Source organism: Brachypodium distachyon, chromosome 1 (genome assembly GCF_000005505.3).
Source record: "Brachypodium distachyon strain Bd21 chromosome 1, Brachypodium_distachyon_v3.0, whole genome shotgun sequence".
In the NCBI taxonomy this organism is placed as follows: domain Eukaryota; kingdom Viridiplantae; phylum Streptophyta; class Magnoliopsida; order Poales; family Poaceae; genus Brachypodium; species Brachypodium distachyon.
This window is the reverse complement of record NC_016131.3, coordinates 58,090,036-58,106,357: the sequence shown is the minus strand read 5'-3', so window position 1 is coordinate 58,106,357 and position 16,322 is coordinate 58,090,036. Positions and strand designations below refer to the sequence as shown.

The following is a 16,322-nucleotide window of genomic DNA, read 5'->3' as shown; positions in this document are numbered from 1 at the left end:
TCTCTTAACGCCTTCCTTTTTCTGCCCATCGGAGTTATTTCCCAAGGACTTGCCACGGTAAGAGGGGGAAGGGGGAAGAAGCACACTTGAAGAGCGCAGTACAACGGGGAGTTGTATGCTGCGTTCGGGAAGGATGAATCGCTCCCGAAAAGGAGTCTATTGATTCTCTCCCAATTGGTTGGATCGTAGGGGCGATGATTTACTTCACGGGCGAGGTCTCTGGTTCAAGTCCAGGTCATCCTCAGGCCCTCGGGCCGGCCCGGCACGGCCTGATTATGTATATATTTTATATTTTATATTTTAGTATTTTGGCCCATTCTGTCCTTTTTTGGCCCATTGTAACCCTTTTTTCTTTTTTAGCTGGGCCTTAGCGTGGATGGGCTTTGCTCAGGTCCCGTCGGGCCCGGTGCTGCGCCAGGGCCTGGATGCCGAGTTATCGACCCGGCCCCTTTATTGTCGGGCTTCACTGGGCTCGTTTATCCCGAGCCGGGCCGTTGCCCACCTATAGCCGATGCATCTCTCCAGCTCTTCTTCGCCGCATTCGCCTGAGTTCTTCCTTGTTGACTTGGTTGACTTCTTTCATGACTTGCTTCTTCTTCTTCTTCCCGCGTGCGACTTTTCTTTCCCTCCCTAAAACGCCGCCCAAACCATCCAAAACAACGAACCGCCTCCCCGACAATAATAAAAGTTGATTTTTTTTTTGGGTGGAAGAGGTTCGCCGCCGCCGCCGTCGTCGTCCTCATCTCCGATGCCATTACCCCCGCGCGCTCGTCCTCCTCGTCGCGACCCGCCGCCGTGAGATGCCGTCGTGGTGGAAGCGCTCCAAGTCCGCCTTCCACCCCTCCCCCACCACCGCCCACTCCTCCGCGCCGGCCTCCCCCGCGCGGGCGTCCACCTCGCGGCGCCGCGACGAGGACTCCGCCGCCTCCGCCGGGGCCGGGGCCGGGGACCCCTTCGTCCTCCGCCGCCGCCAGCTCACGCGCCAGCGGAAGCTGCGCCACGTCGATGACATCGACGCGCTGCTCGCCGACCTCGGCATCGACGTCGCATCCCCCTCCTCGCCGCCGCCGCCGCACTCCAGGGGCCGCGCCTCCGCGTCCGATGCCAGGTCCGACAACGCCGCCGAGGGGGTCGGGGGGGTGGCCCCGCCGCCGAGGTCCGCGTCCTCGCCCGTGCTGCACCCCTTGCCGCTGCCGTCGCCGAGGCGGCGCCCTGCCGAGCTGGACACGCCCGAGCCGGCGGCAGAAGCCAGCAATGAGAGGCCGTCCTTGCAAATACCCAGGTACTACATATATGCTAATTGATTAATACATCGTTCTCCATTTCAACGTACCACGATTTCAGAATTGAGTGGCATTGTCCTGATTGAATGTGGTCGCCGACCACAACATGCTCGTAGGAAATTGTGATCTTTTACCACGCAAATTTAATTTCGTCTTGATCTGTGACCTGTTGCTCTGTCAGGGGAATAACATGTGTATCAAGCTGCAACATTTTGCTTGAATTGGACAATTTTTCTTTTCGTTATGCCATCGTAATGTAGATGAACCTCTGCACAATTTAGAATGCAACAGAAGATGTCCAGGGTTCCAATGATCTGCATGTAGAAGTAGCTAATAGTTTGAATCCTGCTATGATTGTTTGGCTGCTGCTGCTCGCGTTAATTATAGGTTATGGAAATTGAGGGACAGGAGCTTAGAATTCCAAACATTCTCTGAACTGGTTTGTTCATGAACATTTAGAGTAGCCATACAATATAAACTCTAGGGTCGGACTGTTTCTGGTGTTCTCAGCATTTTCGGTCAAGGATTTAGCCCAGTCATACACTACGACACCTGGTGGAAGAACAATAATCATGGGGTGATCAGAACGACTTGGTCCTTTTCCTCTCTCTTTTTTTTTACTGATCTGCGCTATTTCCATATAATATATTAAGATGAATAATTTCTACTTTTCAAAGAGGCTGCTAATGGCCTTCAAGTGCAGCTGTATCCAAACCTGCATTCTCCTTGTGTGATTTCGATTCTTAATCTTGTTCTTACAGGGTGACGGGTCAGATTGTGCAAAAGTTTCCTGAGCTTAATGATTTATGTCCAAATGGTACAAAGCGGCCAGCCACTAGTCACCACAGAAAGGCGTTCCGTGATAAGTTCCAGGATAAGAGTTTGGCTGAAAACACAAACTTCCGGTTGAACATTCCTGCTAAAAGTGCTCCAAGCAGTGGATTTTCAAGTCCTGTATGCAGCCCTCGGAGACTGAGCAATGCTGACGTCTCATCTGCCGTGGCATCTGCTCAAGGTCCCCAAGTGTGGTCAGCTCCATCTATCCGCACTATGGATTTTCTGGGAGCTTCATCTCCTACAGGGGTTCCAGAGCAATCTCGTTACTCTTGTGCACTGAGAAGTCCTATTTTTATGCCAAGGAATACCAGTGCCCCTCCATCACCTATGCACAACCCAAAATTATTCCCAGACAACCAAATTTTGCGTACTGAAGGCAATGGGAGTGTCAGTTTCCATCCATTGCCACTTCCTCCTAGTGCTATAAGCCCAATGCAAACAGCTTTCAGCAACCAGCGTGCTCCAAAAGTTGAAATGGCTTCAGTGGCTTGTGAATGGCAAAAAGGAAAACTTCTAGGTAGCGGTACATTTGGCTGCGTATATGAAGCTACTAATCGGTACGAAAGTGCACTGACTGTGTCCTTGTGATTATTATTTCATGTTGAGTTCTGAATGTTGGTTTACTGCCATTTTCTTGTAGGAACACTGGAGCTCTTTGTGCGATGAAAGAGGTCAACATAATTCCTGATGATGCTAAATCTGCAGAGTCATTGAAGCAATTAGAGCAGGTTATTAAATTTTTCTTGCCTGAAGAAAATACATACTGTTCTTTTGGAGAAACGAGGAATCTGTACTCTTTTATCAGTTTTATCAGTTCTGTTTAAGTACCTCCCTGTTATTATGCCTGTTGAGTTTCATATTCTGATAACAGAGTTTTTAGCTGCTTGACTTTATTGTGCCTTTTCCGACTATTACCTACATCAGTAATTTGTCATGTCTCTAGAAAACTCCAGTTATACCATCTTTCTGGGAATTGAATTTTATTCTCATTGTACGTTGTAACAGCAATTAAGTACTTGCTTCCTCTGTAGTGTATGCAATTTGGCTTGTTTCTCTTTTGACTTATTTTCATATGTTTCAGGAAATAAAGTTTCTAAGCCAATTTAAGCATGAAAACATTGTTCAATATTATGGCAGTGACACTGTAAGTTCCCCACTATAAGCTAAGCAAAGTAATTATACTTTATTTCATAATGGCATCTTATTGCTTGGAGGATGTTGCAGATTGAAGACCGCTTCTACATTTACCTGGAATATGTTCATCCTGGTTCAATCAATAAGTATGTCAAACAACATTATGGAGCAATAACAGAATCAGTCGTCCGCAACTTCACCCGCCATATTCTCAGAGGTCTAGCATTTTTGCATGGCCAAAAGATTATGCATAGGTGTGTGCTTATACATTTACTTGTTTACACTATTTAAATGCTAGGTCAACTGTTATGTGAACCCATGGTTTGCTTCTCACAGCTGCTTGTGATTTCCTGTATCCTTCTGCTACTTTAGATTTTATCTCAAAAACCACCATGTTTGGTACGCTCTGGCCTTACCAAGTTTGGTTTACTAGATTGTGATATACTGATATGTTACCTATGCTGTGACCGTTAGTATTTTTCTTGGTTATTTGTAATACCCTTCTCATCACCACCTCTACATCTTGCCATTTCTCCATCCATTTGAACATATAGTAGCAGAGATGGAGGAATTATCATCCCAAGTCTATATTTTTATTCCCGAGTTTTATCCTGTATCAGTTGCCTATTAGCCTATAGATAGCTGCGAGTTGGTAGAAGGTGTTTAAGACAATCGTCATAAGAGACAAGTCATTTGAAGCGTGTGCTTGTAATCATCGTCTGTGATGTTCAGTCATGTGTTGGATATTGGCTTCAATGCTTCACCTTCTCTTTATTCATTCTTTGATTTAGCTTTACCTGGTATACCGGCATGATGGTCTTCAAATATTCCTGGTCCGCAAGTCTAATCATGTTCCTTGTTCTCTGGCATTATACGTCTTATGCCCGTACCACTTTACCTCATTACTCTATCATCGCCGCTGGTAACTGAGAACCTGACACAACTAAAGGCAAGGACTATGATGCTCCTATATTACAACTATTATGATTCTTTTGCCATCAGAAATGTAACGAACGTGGTTAAGGGCATAGCTGCATAGGTTCAAGGGGAATGTGAAATTATGAACGTTTTCTTTTGTTCTTGCTCAGATGCATGTATGCTGGTGTAGGACTCAGATGACTGTTCCAATCTCTCAAGTCTTATGGGCATGCTCCAATAGTTTTTGTTCCTATGCACTTCCACAATTAATATTAATTTATGTCGTGCATGTAAAAGTAAGTGAATCTACTCCTACAGGGATATCAAAGGAGCAAATCTGCTAGTTGATATTAATGGTGTAGTGAAATTGGCTGACTTTGGGATGGCTACGCATGTGAGTATATCCTTGCACAGTTTAAAAGCATTTTTTTCACATGGTACTACTGCTGTGTCTATTTATTTGAGGCACACTAACAGAACATTGGTTGAACACTAATTGAAGCAATTAATTAAGTGCATAACTTGCATCATTTTTTACGTTATTTGTCACTGAAGTCCAACTGAATTTTATTCATCTGTAGCATTTGATGACATTTTTCTGTGTGTTGCTGTTAGTTGATTGTGCCCCCTGGAACTGGCAGAAGCACTGCCTTTTCATTAGAATTTATCATTACGGATGTATGGTTGGGTTCCTTATTTGCAGAATTATTTGTTATACAGCTTTGTTTTGCTGTGCTATTGTATCATCCACAATAATTTTGTTAGGAGAAGGACAACTCCACAACTTTTGGGAGCATGGTTTTCTATAAAATCATTTGAAACATTTCCTATGTATCTGATATTCTGATCTGTCATGTACTGCTGAGTGCTGACACTATTTTCTGTTTTTACCAGTTAAGTACTGCAGCCCCAAATCTTTCATTGAAGGGAACACCATATTGGATGGCTCCAGAGGTATGCACAGATATTCCTTCCATGTAATTGCTTTGCTTAACCTTATACCGCCACATGTGGCCAAGCCCATCTTTGCGTCAAGTTCATATTTAGCTTCTACTGGATTGCATACATCTGATTTCATGTTTCGCATATATACTGACATTGTATTGTAAAGTAAAAGTATATGCTATCGAAAGCATGTGGGCTGTTACAGCCTCAAACTCGGTTTATGTAACAAAAGAAAGCGGAACACTTCCTGTTATTTCTTTGTGTGCATTTAGTTGAAGTGACAACATTGGTACTCGTCGTACTTTTTTATATATCTACCTCACAACTTGGAAGACGATTATGCAACTAGTTGGCTTTAGCATGACAGATATGATCTGAAAGGCTAAAACAACCTCCATATCACTGCATTTCTCTAATCCATACCTGCTCTGGCAGCTTATTAGGTCCCTAATGGGAATCAAGTTGTCATGTTACAAACAAGACCAATAAAGTATTTTAGGACTTTAATGTTTATATTCATGTTCGGGTTAATTAACAATTTAACATGCTTGGAGTTGGAGCTATACACATTTGTTGTTCTATATGCTCATTGAAATATAGTCTGTTTCTTTTTTTGCAGATGGTTCAGGCTACACTATCTAAAGATGTAGGCTATGATCTTGCTGTTGATATCTGGAGTCTTGGTTGCACCATCATTGAGATGTTTGATGGAAAACCTCCTTGGAGTGATCTTGAAGGGGTAATAACTTGGAGCGTTTAGCTTTACAGTAAGCTTACTAATGCATTTCATGACTTTGCCTTGTGTTTGAAAAATAATATCCTTTAGCGAGGAAGATAAATCATTTAATGGAGCAATTCACCCAGACGAAAATATTAGTTCGAAAATACAATTTTTCACTGCTAATCTCACTTACATGGTCATTACATCTGTAACCCATCTTGCATGTTGTTATATATATAGATGCAGCCATCTGAGTGCTCATTAAAGTTGTAATCATGGAAATAAATGTCTGATGTGCTCATAGAAAAGGTTTATGTTACACAAAGTTTGAGTTTTGACAGCTTGAAGTCTTTTTTTTTCTTGAACACGCCGAGCGGCGTGTCTTTTTCATTAAGAAGAAGGGCGCAAAAAGCGCAAGTACAGGCAACAAAACAAAGGCAAAGGCCAAAAAAACCAAAAGAAAGAAAGGAAAAAGAAGAGAGAAAAAAAAACACTACACACTAAAAACTACTAACAACTAAAAACTACAAACTACAAACTTTGACAGCTTGAAGTCTTTGTTCTCGTACTCCCATGTAAGGTCTGGAACAAGAAAATTGGGGCTAAAAGGGTCTGAATATGCTGTCCAGTAAACACTAGATAACGAAGATAGTTTCAGAAGTTAACATAAGTGTCGTTTTTTCACAGTTACTCCGTATTTATCATTGACAACTTGGTAATCTGGGTATCAACATCATGATAACTTTATGTTCTAAAACACTGTTCTAAGGAACCTTTTCTGTTCTGCAGCCTGCTGCAATGTTTAAGGTTTTGCATAAAGACCCACCGATTCCTGAAAATTTATCCCATGAGGGACAAGATTTTCTGCAATGCTGCTTCAAGAGGAATGCAGCGGAGAGGCCAGCTGCAATCGAGTTGTTGGACCATCCATTTATCCGGAATTCAAGCCACTACAGCAAACATGGTTCCATATATGCCTTTGCGGGAATTAAAGTCAATGTAAGTCTGTTTCTTCCTGTACCGCCCCTTCGACAAATAGGCCGGCATGCATATAATTTCACCTCTGTATAACAGGATAATGGATATGGATTCCGAGACAAAACATCCTCAAGGAGTGATCCAGGTGGGAAAACAAAAAATACCATAGGGTGAGTACCTCCGTTTCATTTATTGTTAATTTAAAGTCTGTTCACACAGCTGATTTTCATTTTCTATTCCTGACATACCTTACATTGTTGTTTTGCCAGTGAGACAAACAATGTTAGGCCTTTCGAGTCGTCAGCTTTTCGATTGACTCCGCTAACAATGCAGGACGTCACCCCTAATTTTCCGCCTCAGCCTTTAGGTTTAGCCTCCAATCCTAGTTCTTTCGCCATCTTGACGAACCCCATGCATTTTCCGATTGCAAATCCTCAGCCTAGTCCACTGCCAAGGCCTAATGGGAGAGGTTCTGTTCTAAACATATAAGGTGTGGCATGCAATGGGGGAACACCGCTTATATCTGGGATCTTGTTCAGGTGCACAGTTCTTTTGCACAATACATCAAATGAAGGCCTGATGAACTCGCCTTGTAAAATGATACCAGAGAAAGAATGGAAAGCTTTAAGATGGAAAAAAACCTCGTGCAGCTAGGATTCTAAGGATCAGCGGCGTGTGATAACAGTGGAAGGAATACTGCTTCCCTGAAGATCCCTATTTGCACTAACAGACAGGTGATGAAAGTCATCAAAGTTTTGCGGCAGCCATCTCGACTTCCAACAATTTGTGTAGCAGTTGCATCATATGAATTTGTATAGATATTTATGGCGTTCTTGTGAATAGTGGTGATGACATGTCTGCTAGCCTGTCAAGACTCACAGTATGCTGACAATTAATGCTGCTGAATGAGGGAGATCCATGAAAGCATGGGTGATCTCTGTTTTGGGAATGTTGGTGGCATTTTGTGTGTAACATACGATTATAGGATTAGCTGTAGATAAAGCTGAAATTATCTCTTCAACAAGTAGGAATCAGGTGTAGCTCTATGTTGCTATTGCTGTTGCCACTAAATAATCTTTTGTTGTATTATTCATTATTTATTTGGCCAAAATAATATCTCAATGCGTTGTGTTCTTCTATTGAGAAGATAAATATTCAATTTGGCCTCTAACATACTTTGTAAGTATGCGCTGGAGGTAAATTGCAGTATGGCACATTGGTATGTTGTAGCATCATAATCATAAGCCAAGCTAGAACCTAACCATAAAATTAGAATGGAGAAATACCTCAGTATCATATATGAATTGAAAAATACATAGATTGTAGTTGTACAGATAACATGTAGAGTAGAAATGATGCAGAAACAAATTTTTTATCAACACCTGCACACTACAGCATGGTCATCTAGAGAACTGTCCAAACACAACTCTGCTGTCATATCATGTCATTTGGATCTCGCACACATGGAGCTTGTGCATAACGTTTAAACCTCTTTATGTAAACAATATTTAAAAGAACCATGATAACATTGTACAATTCGAACGACCAGTAGCATTTCGATGTTTGCAACTTTGCATAGAGTGCAGCTGATACAAGGAAGAAAACTATGACATATGACCATTTTAATAAAAAAAACTAGCATAACCAGTGCAACACCAAGCGACAAGATGGCACCTTAGTCTTCTGGAACATACAAAACCCTCTGGCAGATGTTATGGTACACATAAAATTTCACACATATTTCTGGCCTGGAGAAACCTAGTATCCTCTGGCAGAACTCGTTGGCCATACTTCCAGTGATTGATCGATTGAAACTTATTGTCACTGTTTTCACCACTGCTGCCCAACTGAACAGTCGTTCCACAAGAGCAAAATCATTTTCAGTTCCTGGGAAATATTGTATTTCTATGTCTTCAAGGCGCCTCAGCACAAGTTCCTCAGTTTTCCAGTTTGTAGGTTGATCACAGATGCAACCTGATGCACACTCAGTAGGCACCTGAAATGGGGGGACATCAGCTTAGAAAGTTTAACTGATATAGCTTTATGACACAAACAAGAGACGGAATTGGAAACTCTACGACTGCCTGATTGCTTCGTGATATCTCATCAACAAAATTTACAAAAGAGCACCGGCTTGAAATTATTTTGAGGCAATCTATAGTTGTAGCACAAATATGATTTTTCTGTGCAAAGAGAGTTGTACAAGGGATATTATTATATAATTTACACAGATACATAGGTATAGTGCCACCGGCAACCCATACTCAAAAGATGTCCAATTGAACCTAGGGCTTTGTTACAATGGAACCTTTAGAAAACACATTCCAGTAATCATAGTACTATTATCCCTTGAACCTTAAAAACTCGAGCCCTGCAATGTATGGAATAAAGGACAATTTTCAATCCACTGCCTATATATTTCCAAAAGATTGACAATCTTCAAAGAGTGAAAACTATTACCGACCCAACTAGTATGGCACCTTTGTCTAACTTGAAAACAGTGTTTTCACTGGGAGATGCCTAAGGTATATATATAAAAGTCACAGATAAACTTTCGGAGGAAAGTATCAGTATCGAACTAACACCTAGGGGAGTATTAGTATGACTCGTAGATAAAGGCTAAGTGTGCCAAGAAATGCAATGCACATTGTCTTATGTGGCAGTAGATAAAAAAAGAAGTCAAGAATAGCTTTACCTCCATGTCCGTAGGATTATTAAATGTCAGCATCAGCTTTCTTATACCAGTACACATCCTGAAAACATGGAATGAGCTGGCTCCAAAAGAATGCCCAGTTGTCAAAAGAAACAGGGTCAAGAATCGAATGTCAGGGAGCCTCGTCATCTCTTCCATCAAGTAATTATGGTCCTGCATGCCCTGTAGGTTCATACAAAGTGTGAATAAAAATAGTATCAATATTTAAGAATTTGAAATGGACACAAACATCCCATTTTCCACAGTGATTAGCATCAGTAACAAGCTCAGCCTAGCTAGTAAAAGAAACTGCAATAGAGTACTTCAGATCTCACCAGCCTAAGTAATAGAATCAAAATGTGTAGTGTGCGCGATAATACTGGATAACCTTTGTGCTAATTACTCAGAAGCAGGAAAAATAAATAAAACAACCGAGAATTTCGCATTTTGTTCCTTTATCTACATGATGCACAGGCCACACATATTGGACAAATAACCAAATGTCAAATTCCTTAAATTGAACTGCATATTTACCTCCATACTCGACATATATGCCAGCACTAGGTTAAGAGCCTGGACGGCCTCAAAGTGCTGCAACAGCCTCGCGCAGTCAAGATTTTGTGCAAGGCCAGGCTGTCCATATACAATGAAAAAGGAGGTGCCCAGCCATTGCAGTTGGCTCATCTCGCCAAAGTGGACAGACGTTGGATCATAAGCATCTCTCCACCCAAGTGTCACCAGTTCAGGAGCTGAGATGTCGGCAACCGGCCGAGTGGCGCTACTGAAGCAGAGGAACACGGTTAACTTTATGAGCGCCGGAGCAGCGACAGTCAGCTGCTGCAGTTCACATCCTTTGAGCTCCATTTCCAGGAGAGAGTCAGAGTGCACGGCAAGATTGCCGATGCCCCCGACACTGACGATGGAGAGTCTCCGCAGGGTCGGGCAACGCGGCGAGGAGACGGCTTCGCCGAGCGTGCAAGGACCGTGCAGCCGGGCGCCGTCCAGGTGGAAATTGGTCAGCCGCGCGAACACGCCGGTAGGCGGCAGGGAGAGCCCGTGAAACCCCCGGACCAGTTCGAGCGAGATCGCCGTGGCTCTCTCGAAGCAGGGCAGCTCAAAGGCGCCGCCGTCGCGGGCGGCCTCGTCCCCCTCCTCCTCCTCCTCATGTCGCGGAATCTCTATGAAGTGGAGGTCGCCGGCTAGGCGGCGGGCGGCGATGGGAAGCCACGCCTGCAGGGATTCCGCGGAGGAGCGCGAGACGAAGACGACGAGGAAGCGGAGCGGCGGCGTCGCCTCGTCGTCGTCGCCGCGGGCGGCATCGAGAGCGGCGTGGGCGGCGTCGAGAGCGGCGAGGGCGGCGGGCACCTTGTCGTGCCGGGCGCCGAAGAAGAAGCTGAGCGCCGGTTGGAGCGCCCAGAGGCGGAGCCAGCGGCGGGAAAGCACGCTGGTCCGGGCGGCGGTTTCGGCGCTGCCGAGGGTGTGGAAGATGCGGAGGAGGATGTCGTCGGGCAGCGCGCTGAGGTGGTCTTCCCCCCCTTCCTCGCCGGCGCTGGTGGGGCTGGGGCAGTCCTTGGCTCGTTTGGCAGCAGTTTCTCTCCCTTCCTCCATTGATGAGGAGTTGAGTCGGTCGGTCGCCTCTTTGGCCAAGGAAGCGAACGGTTGCCCCTTATCCGGCGAATAAGGTCAATTGGTCATGGATTGTGTCGGGAGAGGGGAGGAGTCGACGATCTGAGGGATGGTGGCAGCGGCAGCGGCAGGAGTCGAGGATCTGAGGAGTGGCAGCGGAGGCAGGAGTCGAGGATCCGAGGGATGGCGGCGACGGCAGGAGTCGATGATGGTGGATCTAAGGGGGCGGCGGCGGCGACAGGAGTCGATGATGGTGGATCTAAGAGGCAGAGTCGACGTTATGAGGTCGGCGGCAGGAGTCGATGACGGCGGATCTTTGGGTGGCGGCGGCGGCAGTCGATGAGGGTGGAGATCTAAGGGTGGCGGCGATGGAGGAACCCTAGATGGAAGAGAGGAATTTTCCTATTCTGAACCGCCATAAAGAACTCATAACTATCGAGGGCAGAGGTAGGAAAATTTATATGCGAGGCGAGAGAGTAGAGTAGAAAATACTGTTATTGGGGGCGGGGGGCAAAGCATAAAAATGCGTTGTTAGTATAAGAAAGTGGGGACTTAGGTGTAATTCTTGAATCTTAGGGGGGGGGGGGCTTGCACAGCCTCGTTGGTCACCTAGCCTCCACCAAAACAGCTATCCTCAACTGAAGACACGCTACTGCTACTATCAACCTAGTCTCTCAAGAGCAGTCTTTCGATCTTGAACAAACTTCTTTTGTCAGAAGAGACTCAAAAAATTCGATTTCTAGTCATGTATTAAGCGCTCGACTCCAAATATGGTGATGGGGGAGGAGGTAGAGAGAGCAAGGCCCCGTTCAAGGGGTGGGGTCGGGGGTGGGGGCGTCAGGAGCGTTCGCGATGGCTCAGGTGGGGGAGTCGGACATAGAGAGAACGGAACCCGTTCATAAGGTAGGAGAACAGGAGAGTTCGCGATTGGTTCGGGAGATGGCGTGGCGTCATTTCTGTCGTAATTTTAGAGCTAATTGAAGGGCAAATTATAAGCGGGGGAATGAAAGCAACGTTTGGAGCACTCCCAAGGTGAGACCTTCGTCGGCCCTAGGCTGTAGGCTTATGAATTCATAGACGTTTCGCTGAATTGCAAAATGTGTCAACAGAGTCCAGTCCATACTAAAGATGACACGACACTTTAGCTGTTCAAATAATCTGATATCCTGGCAACCATTCAAATCATGTACTCCTTCCGTTTCATAATATAAGACACGCACGCATTTCAAGATTTTGTTTTGACCACCAGTTAGACCAACAAAATGTGAATTATATATTACAAAAATTATACCGTCCAAAACTTCTTTCAGATATGAATCTAGTGGTATAATTTTTATAACACATAATTCACATTTTGTTAGTCTAATTGATGGTCAAAGTTGGACCTCGAAATGCGTGGACGCCTTATATTACGGAACGGAGGGAGTAATAGTTTACATCTTTTTTTGGAGTTAAAAAGGAAGTTCTAACCTACAATTGAACTACTCAATATCAACTGGTGCAACTTACATCAAGTTGAACATGAAATAATTTTTTTGTCAGGAACTAAACATGATTTTGCTCTTGTGGAACGATTGTTCAGTCCTCGGTTTTCCAGTTTGTAGGTTGATCACAAATGCAACCTGATGCACACGCTGTTGCCACCTGAAATGGGGAGACACCAACTTAGAAAGTTTAACTGATAAACAAGAAACAGAACTGGAAACTGTAGGACCGCCTGATTGCTTGGAGATATCTCATCAACAACATTTACAAAAGTGTACCGGCTTGAAATTATTTTGAGGCCAACCTTGATTTCTCTGTGCAAAGAGAGTGGTACAAGGGATATTATGATAAAATTTACAGAGATACATAGGTATAGTGCTACCGACAACCCATACTCAAGATGTCCAATTGACCCTTGGGCTTTGTTACAACGCAACCTTTACATGAACACATTCCAGTAATCATAGCACTATTATCCCTTGAACCTTAAAAACTTGAGCCCTGCCTGCCATGTATGGAATAACAGACAATTTTCTATCCACTGCCTATATATTTCCAACAGATTGACAATCTTCAAAAAGTGAAACCTACGACAAACCCAACTAGTATGCCGCTTTTTTCAAAATTGAAAAGCAATGTTTTCACTGGGAGATGCCTAAGGCATACAGGGTCTGTTTGCTTTTAGAGCAAAATCAGTTAAAGCCTAGCTTAGCTAGGTTTGTTGTTTGGTATCTAAAATAATTTCTAGCTTTTGAGGGAGATATTGGCGCTATGGGCAAGGAAAAGCTTGCTCCTGAGGGAGAGCCAAATTGACTCGCTCTCGATGGCAAGATTGGAAAGAAACTCCACCGAGCCATCCACAGCCCACGATCTCCATGAACTCTTGCTGGCAAAGCACATCGAACCAAACGTATAGCTAACCAGAGCATAGCCCTGCGAGATGACCAGGTGGGCTAGCCCAGCTATAGCTTTGTTGGGAGATGGAACCATACTAGCCACAGATAAACTTTGGGAGGAAAGTATCACTGCTGAACTAACACCTAGGGTAGTATGAGTCGCAGGGAATGCCTAGGTGTGCCAAGAAATGCAATGCATCAGATAAAAAGGTGTTATGTGGCAGTAGATAAAAAAAGTCAACAATAGCTTTACCTCACACTCCTTACGACTTTTAAATGTTAGCATCAGCTTTTTTATACCAGTACACATCCTGAAAACATGGAATGAGCTGGCTCCAAAAGAATGTCCAGTTGTCAAAAGAATCAAGGTCAAGAATCTAATGTCAGGGAGCCTTGTCATCTCTTCCATCAAGTAATCAGGATCATGCATGTCCTGTAGGTTCATACAAAGTGAATAATAATAATAAATAAATAAATAAATAATAATATGTAAGAGTTTGAAATGGATACAAACCCTTTCCTCAAAAAAAGAAAAGAAATGGACACAAACATCCCATTTTCTACAAAGAGATTAGCATAAGTAACAAGCTCAGCCTAGCTAGTAAAAGAAACTGCAATAGACTATTCCGTACTTCAGATTTCATCAGCCTAAGTATTAGAATTAAAATATGCAGTGCGTGAGATGATAGTGGATAACCTTTGTGTAGTTATTCAGAAGCAGAAAAAAAATAAGCGTGTATTCCGCATCATTGTTCCTTAATCTAGAAGATGCACATGCCACACATATTGGAAAAATAACAACATAGCACATTACTTAACTTGAACTCCATATTTACCTCGATACTCATCCACATATGTGCCAGCAGTAGAGAAAGAGTGTGGACGGCCTCAAAGTGCCGCAACAGCCTCGCAGAGTCACGATTGCGTTCAAAGCCAGGGTGTCCATACACAAGGAAAAAGGAGGTGCCCAGCCATTGCAGATTGCTCATCTCGCCAAACTGGACAGACATTGGATCATAAGCATCTCTCCACGTGAGTGATGCCAGTTGAGGGGCTGAGATGTCGGCAACCGGCTCACTCACGCCATCGAAGCAGTGTAAAACAGTTAACTTTTCGAGTGCCGGAGCGGCGACAGTCAGCTGCTGCAGTTCAGATCCACTGAGCTCTATTTCCAGGAGAGACGCAGAGTGGATGGCAAGATTGCCGAGGCCTCCGACACTGCTGACGGTGAGTCTCTGCAGGGACGGGCACCGCGGCGAGGAGACGGCTTCGCCGAGCGCGCAAGGACCGTGCAGCTGGGCGCCGTCTAGGTGGAAATCGGTGAGCCGGACGAACACGCCGGAAGGCGGCATGGCGAGGCTGTGAAACCCTCGAACCAGGTCGAGCCAGATCTGGGTGGCTTTCTCGAAGCAGGGCAGCTCAAAGGCGCCGCCGCCGCAGGGGGGCTCGTCCCCTTCCTCCTCATTATTCAGCTCAATTAAGGTCAGGTCGCCGGCGAGGCGGCGGGCCGCGATGGGGAGCCAGGCCTGGAGGGATTCCGCGGAGGAGCGCGAGACGATAACGCCGAGCCTGCGGAGAGGCGGCGTTGCCTCGCCGTCGGTGTGGGCGGCATCGAGAGCGGCGTGGGCGGCGTCGAGAGCGGTGAGGGCGGCGGGCACCTTATCGTGGCGGGCGCGGAAGAAGAAGTGGAGCACCGGGAGGAGCGCCCAGAGGCGGCGCCAGCGGCGGGAGAGCACGCTGGTCCGGGCGGCGGCTTCAGCGTTGCCGAGGCTGTTGAGGATGTGGAGGAGGATGTCGTCGGGCAGCGCGCTCAGGCGGTCCTCCCCCTCCCCCTCCTCGCCGACGCCGGCGCCGGTGGGGCAGAGCTTGGCTCGCTTGGCGGCGGTTTCCCCCCCTTCCTCGATGCGCTCCGCCATTGATGAGGAGTTGAGTTGAGTTGAGTTAGGGCCCCGCAAAAAAAGAGGGACGGAACTACGTAACGGCGTCTGCCACGCAGTCCTAGGACCTCCACAACGTGCCAAAAGCCAAATGGACCGCGTCATCTTCATTTGGCGTCGGTGTTAAAATTTTCTACCTCCCCAGTGTAGCAGCTCCAAATGCTAATTTTGTTGGGACGCAGCACCGAGTAAAGCCTCGGATGCTTACCTCGAGCGCTGGCTCAAGCGGCGGCTATGCGGTGGTGAGCGGCTCCACCAGGCGTCCAGCGGCGAACCCGTGACTCCGCGGCTCCGCGGCGGTGAGCGAGCCGAGCGGCGTCTCCGCGGCGCGAGCGACCCGAGCGGCGGCTCAGGCGGCCCTGTGGTTAGCAGATCCAGCGGTGGATCCGATGTGGTGAGCGGATCCAGCGTCACCCCGAAGATTTCGCCGCGGATCCAGCAGCGGCTCGACGATTTGGCACCGGATCCAGCGGCGGCCACAAGCTGGTGTGATGCGGAATGCTATGGGACGCGGTGCATGCATAACATGTTTGCTGTAACGCCAACTGATTGATTACGTATGCTGATTGATTAGTACTTGCGGGAATGAATTTCGTGATCACAGAGCAGCACGGGAATAGATGATTTACTTTGGGTTCTTGCATATCTTATCAAGTATACATGTCATGCAATTTGTTCGTTGAATTCTTGGATGCCGGATACAACATACTCATTCTCTCATTTTGCATGCGAAAACTAACTAACACTGATGTGGGGAGAGGGTACAACCTTATTAGAAATAACTATTACATAAGAGAAATAACCAGTACATCATAGAAATTAAGGTACAACTTTATTGAAATAACTTGGTACTGCACTGGAGATTGAAAG

At 45.6% G+C, this 16,322-nt stretch overlaps 3 protein-coding genes across 4 annotated transcripts; 1 reads left to right on the top strand and 2 right to left on the bottom strand.

The window, feature by feature from the left end:
- Window positions 1-354: 354 nt before the first annotated feature.
- On the top strand, window positions 355-7,938 carry LOC100844038 (mitogen-activated protein kinase kinase kinase 5). Of its 2 annotated transcripts, XM_010230139.3 has the most exons (11): window positions 453-1,282; window positions 2,045-2,677; window positions 2,761-2,848; window positions 3,202-3,264; window positions 3,345-3,508; window positions 4,491-4,566; window positions 5,067-5,126; window positions 5,737-5,856; window positions 6,628-6,837; window positions 6,913-6,986; window positions 7,086-7,938. In XM_010230139.3, the coding sequence occupies exons 1-11, from the start codon at window positions 801-803 to the stop codon at window positions 7,303-7,305; spliced, it is 2,190 nt and encodes a 729-aa protein (XP_010228441.1). In that variant the 5' UTR covers window positions 453-800; the 3' UTR covers window positions 7,306-7,938. The 2 variants fall into 2 exon arrangements, with proteins under 2 accessions (XP_010228442.1, XP_010228441.1); XM_010230140.3 differs by lacking the exons at window positions 6,913-6,986; window positions 7,086-7,938 and having other exon boundaries at window positions 355-1,282; window positions 5,737-5,884; window positions 6,628-6,767.
- A 297-nt stretch (window positions 7,939-8,235) lies between these two features.
- Window positions 8,236-11,172, bottom strand: LOC100843734. The gene is made up of 3 exons (XM_010230138.3): window positions 10,043-11,172; window positions 9,512-9,691; window positions 8,236-8,812 (listed from the first exon to the last, which is right to left on the bottom strand). The coding sequence occupies exons 1-3, from the start codon at window positions 11,114-11,116 to the stop codon at window positions 8,492-8,494; spliced, it is 1,575 nt and encodes a 524-aa protein (XP_010228440.1). The 5' UTR covers window positions 11,117-11,172; the 3' UTR covers window positions 8,236-8,491.
- A 1,102-nt stretch (window positions 11,173-12,274) lies between these two features.
- On the bottom strand, window positions 12,275-15,999 carry LOC100843424. Its single transcript, XM_010230137.3, has 3 exons — window positions 14,352-15,999; window positions 13,769-13,948; window positions 12,275-12,778 (listed from the first exon to the last, which is right to left on the bottom strand). Exons 1-3 carry the CDS (start codon window positions 15,561-15,563, stop codon window positions 12,713-12,715), a joined length of 1,458 nt encoding a protein of 485 aa, XP_010228439.2. The 5' UTR covers window positions 15,564-15,999; the 3' UTR covers window positions 12,275-12,712.
- Window positions 16,000-16,322: the final 323 nt, after the last annotated feature.

Excerpts from the sequence above, each read along its gene's own strand:
- LOC100843734 (XM_010230138.3), bottom strand. The coding sequence starts at position 11,116 with ATGGAGGAAGGGAGAGAAACTGCTGCCAAACGAGCCAAGGACTGCCCC. Across the intron at positions 9,692-10,042 it reads CATATATGTCGAGTATGGAG|GGCATGCAGGACCATAATTA; the intron begins GTAAATATGCAG and ends ATGAACCTACAG. Across the intron at positions 8,813-9,511 it reads ATAATCCTACGGACATGGAG|GTGCCTACTGAGTGTGCATC; the intron begins GTAAAGCTATTC and ends CCCCCATTTCAG.
- LOC100843424 (XM_010230137.3), bottom strand. The coding sequence starts at position 15,563 with ATGAAGATGACGCGGTCCATTTGGCTTTTGGCACGTTGTGGAGGTCCT. Across the intron at positions 13,949-14,351 it reads ATATGTGGATGAGTATCGAG|GACATGCATGATCCTGATTA; the intron begins GTAAATATGGAG and ends ATGAACCTACAG. Across the intron at positions 12,779-13,768 it reads AAAGTCGTAAGGAGTGTGAG|GTGGCAACAGCGTGTGCATC; the intron begins GTAAAGCTATTG and ends TCCCCATTTCAG.
- LOC100844038 (XM_010230139.3), top strand. The coding sequence starts at position 801 with ATGCCGTCGTGGTGGAAGCGCTCCAAGTCCGCCTTCCACCCCTCCCCC. Across the intron at positions 4,567-5,066 it reads ACTTTGGGATGGCTACGCAT|TTAAGTACTGCAGCCCCAAA; the intron begins GTGAGTATATCC and ends TGTTTTTACCAG. Across the intron at positions 5,127-5,736 it reads CATATTGGATGGCTCCAGAG|ATGGTTCAGGCTACACTATC; the intron begins GTATGCACAGAT and ends CTTTTTTTGCAG.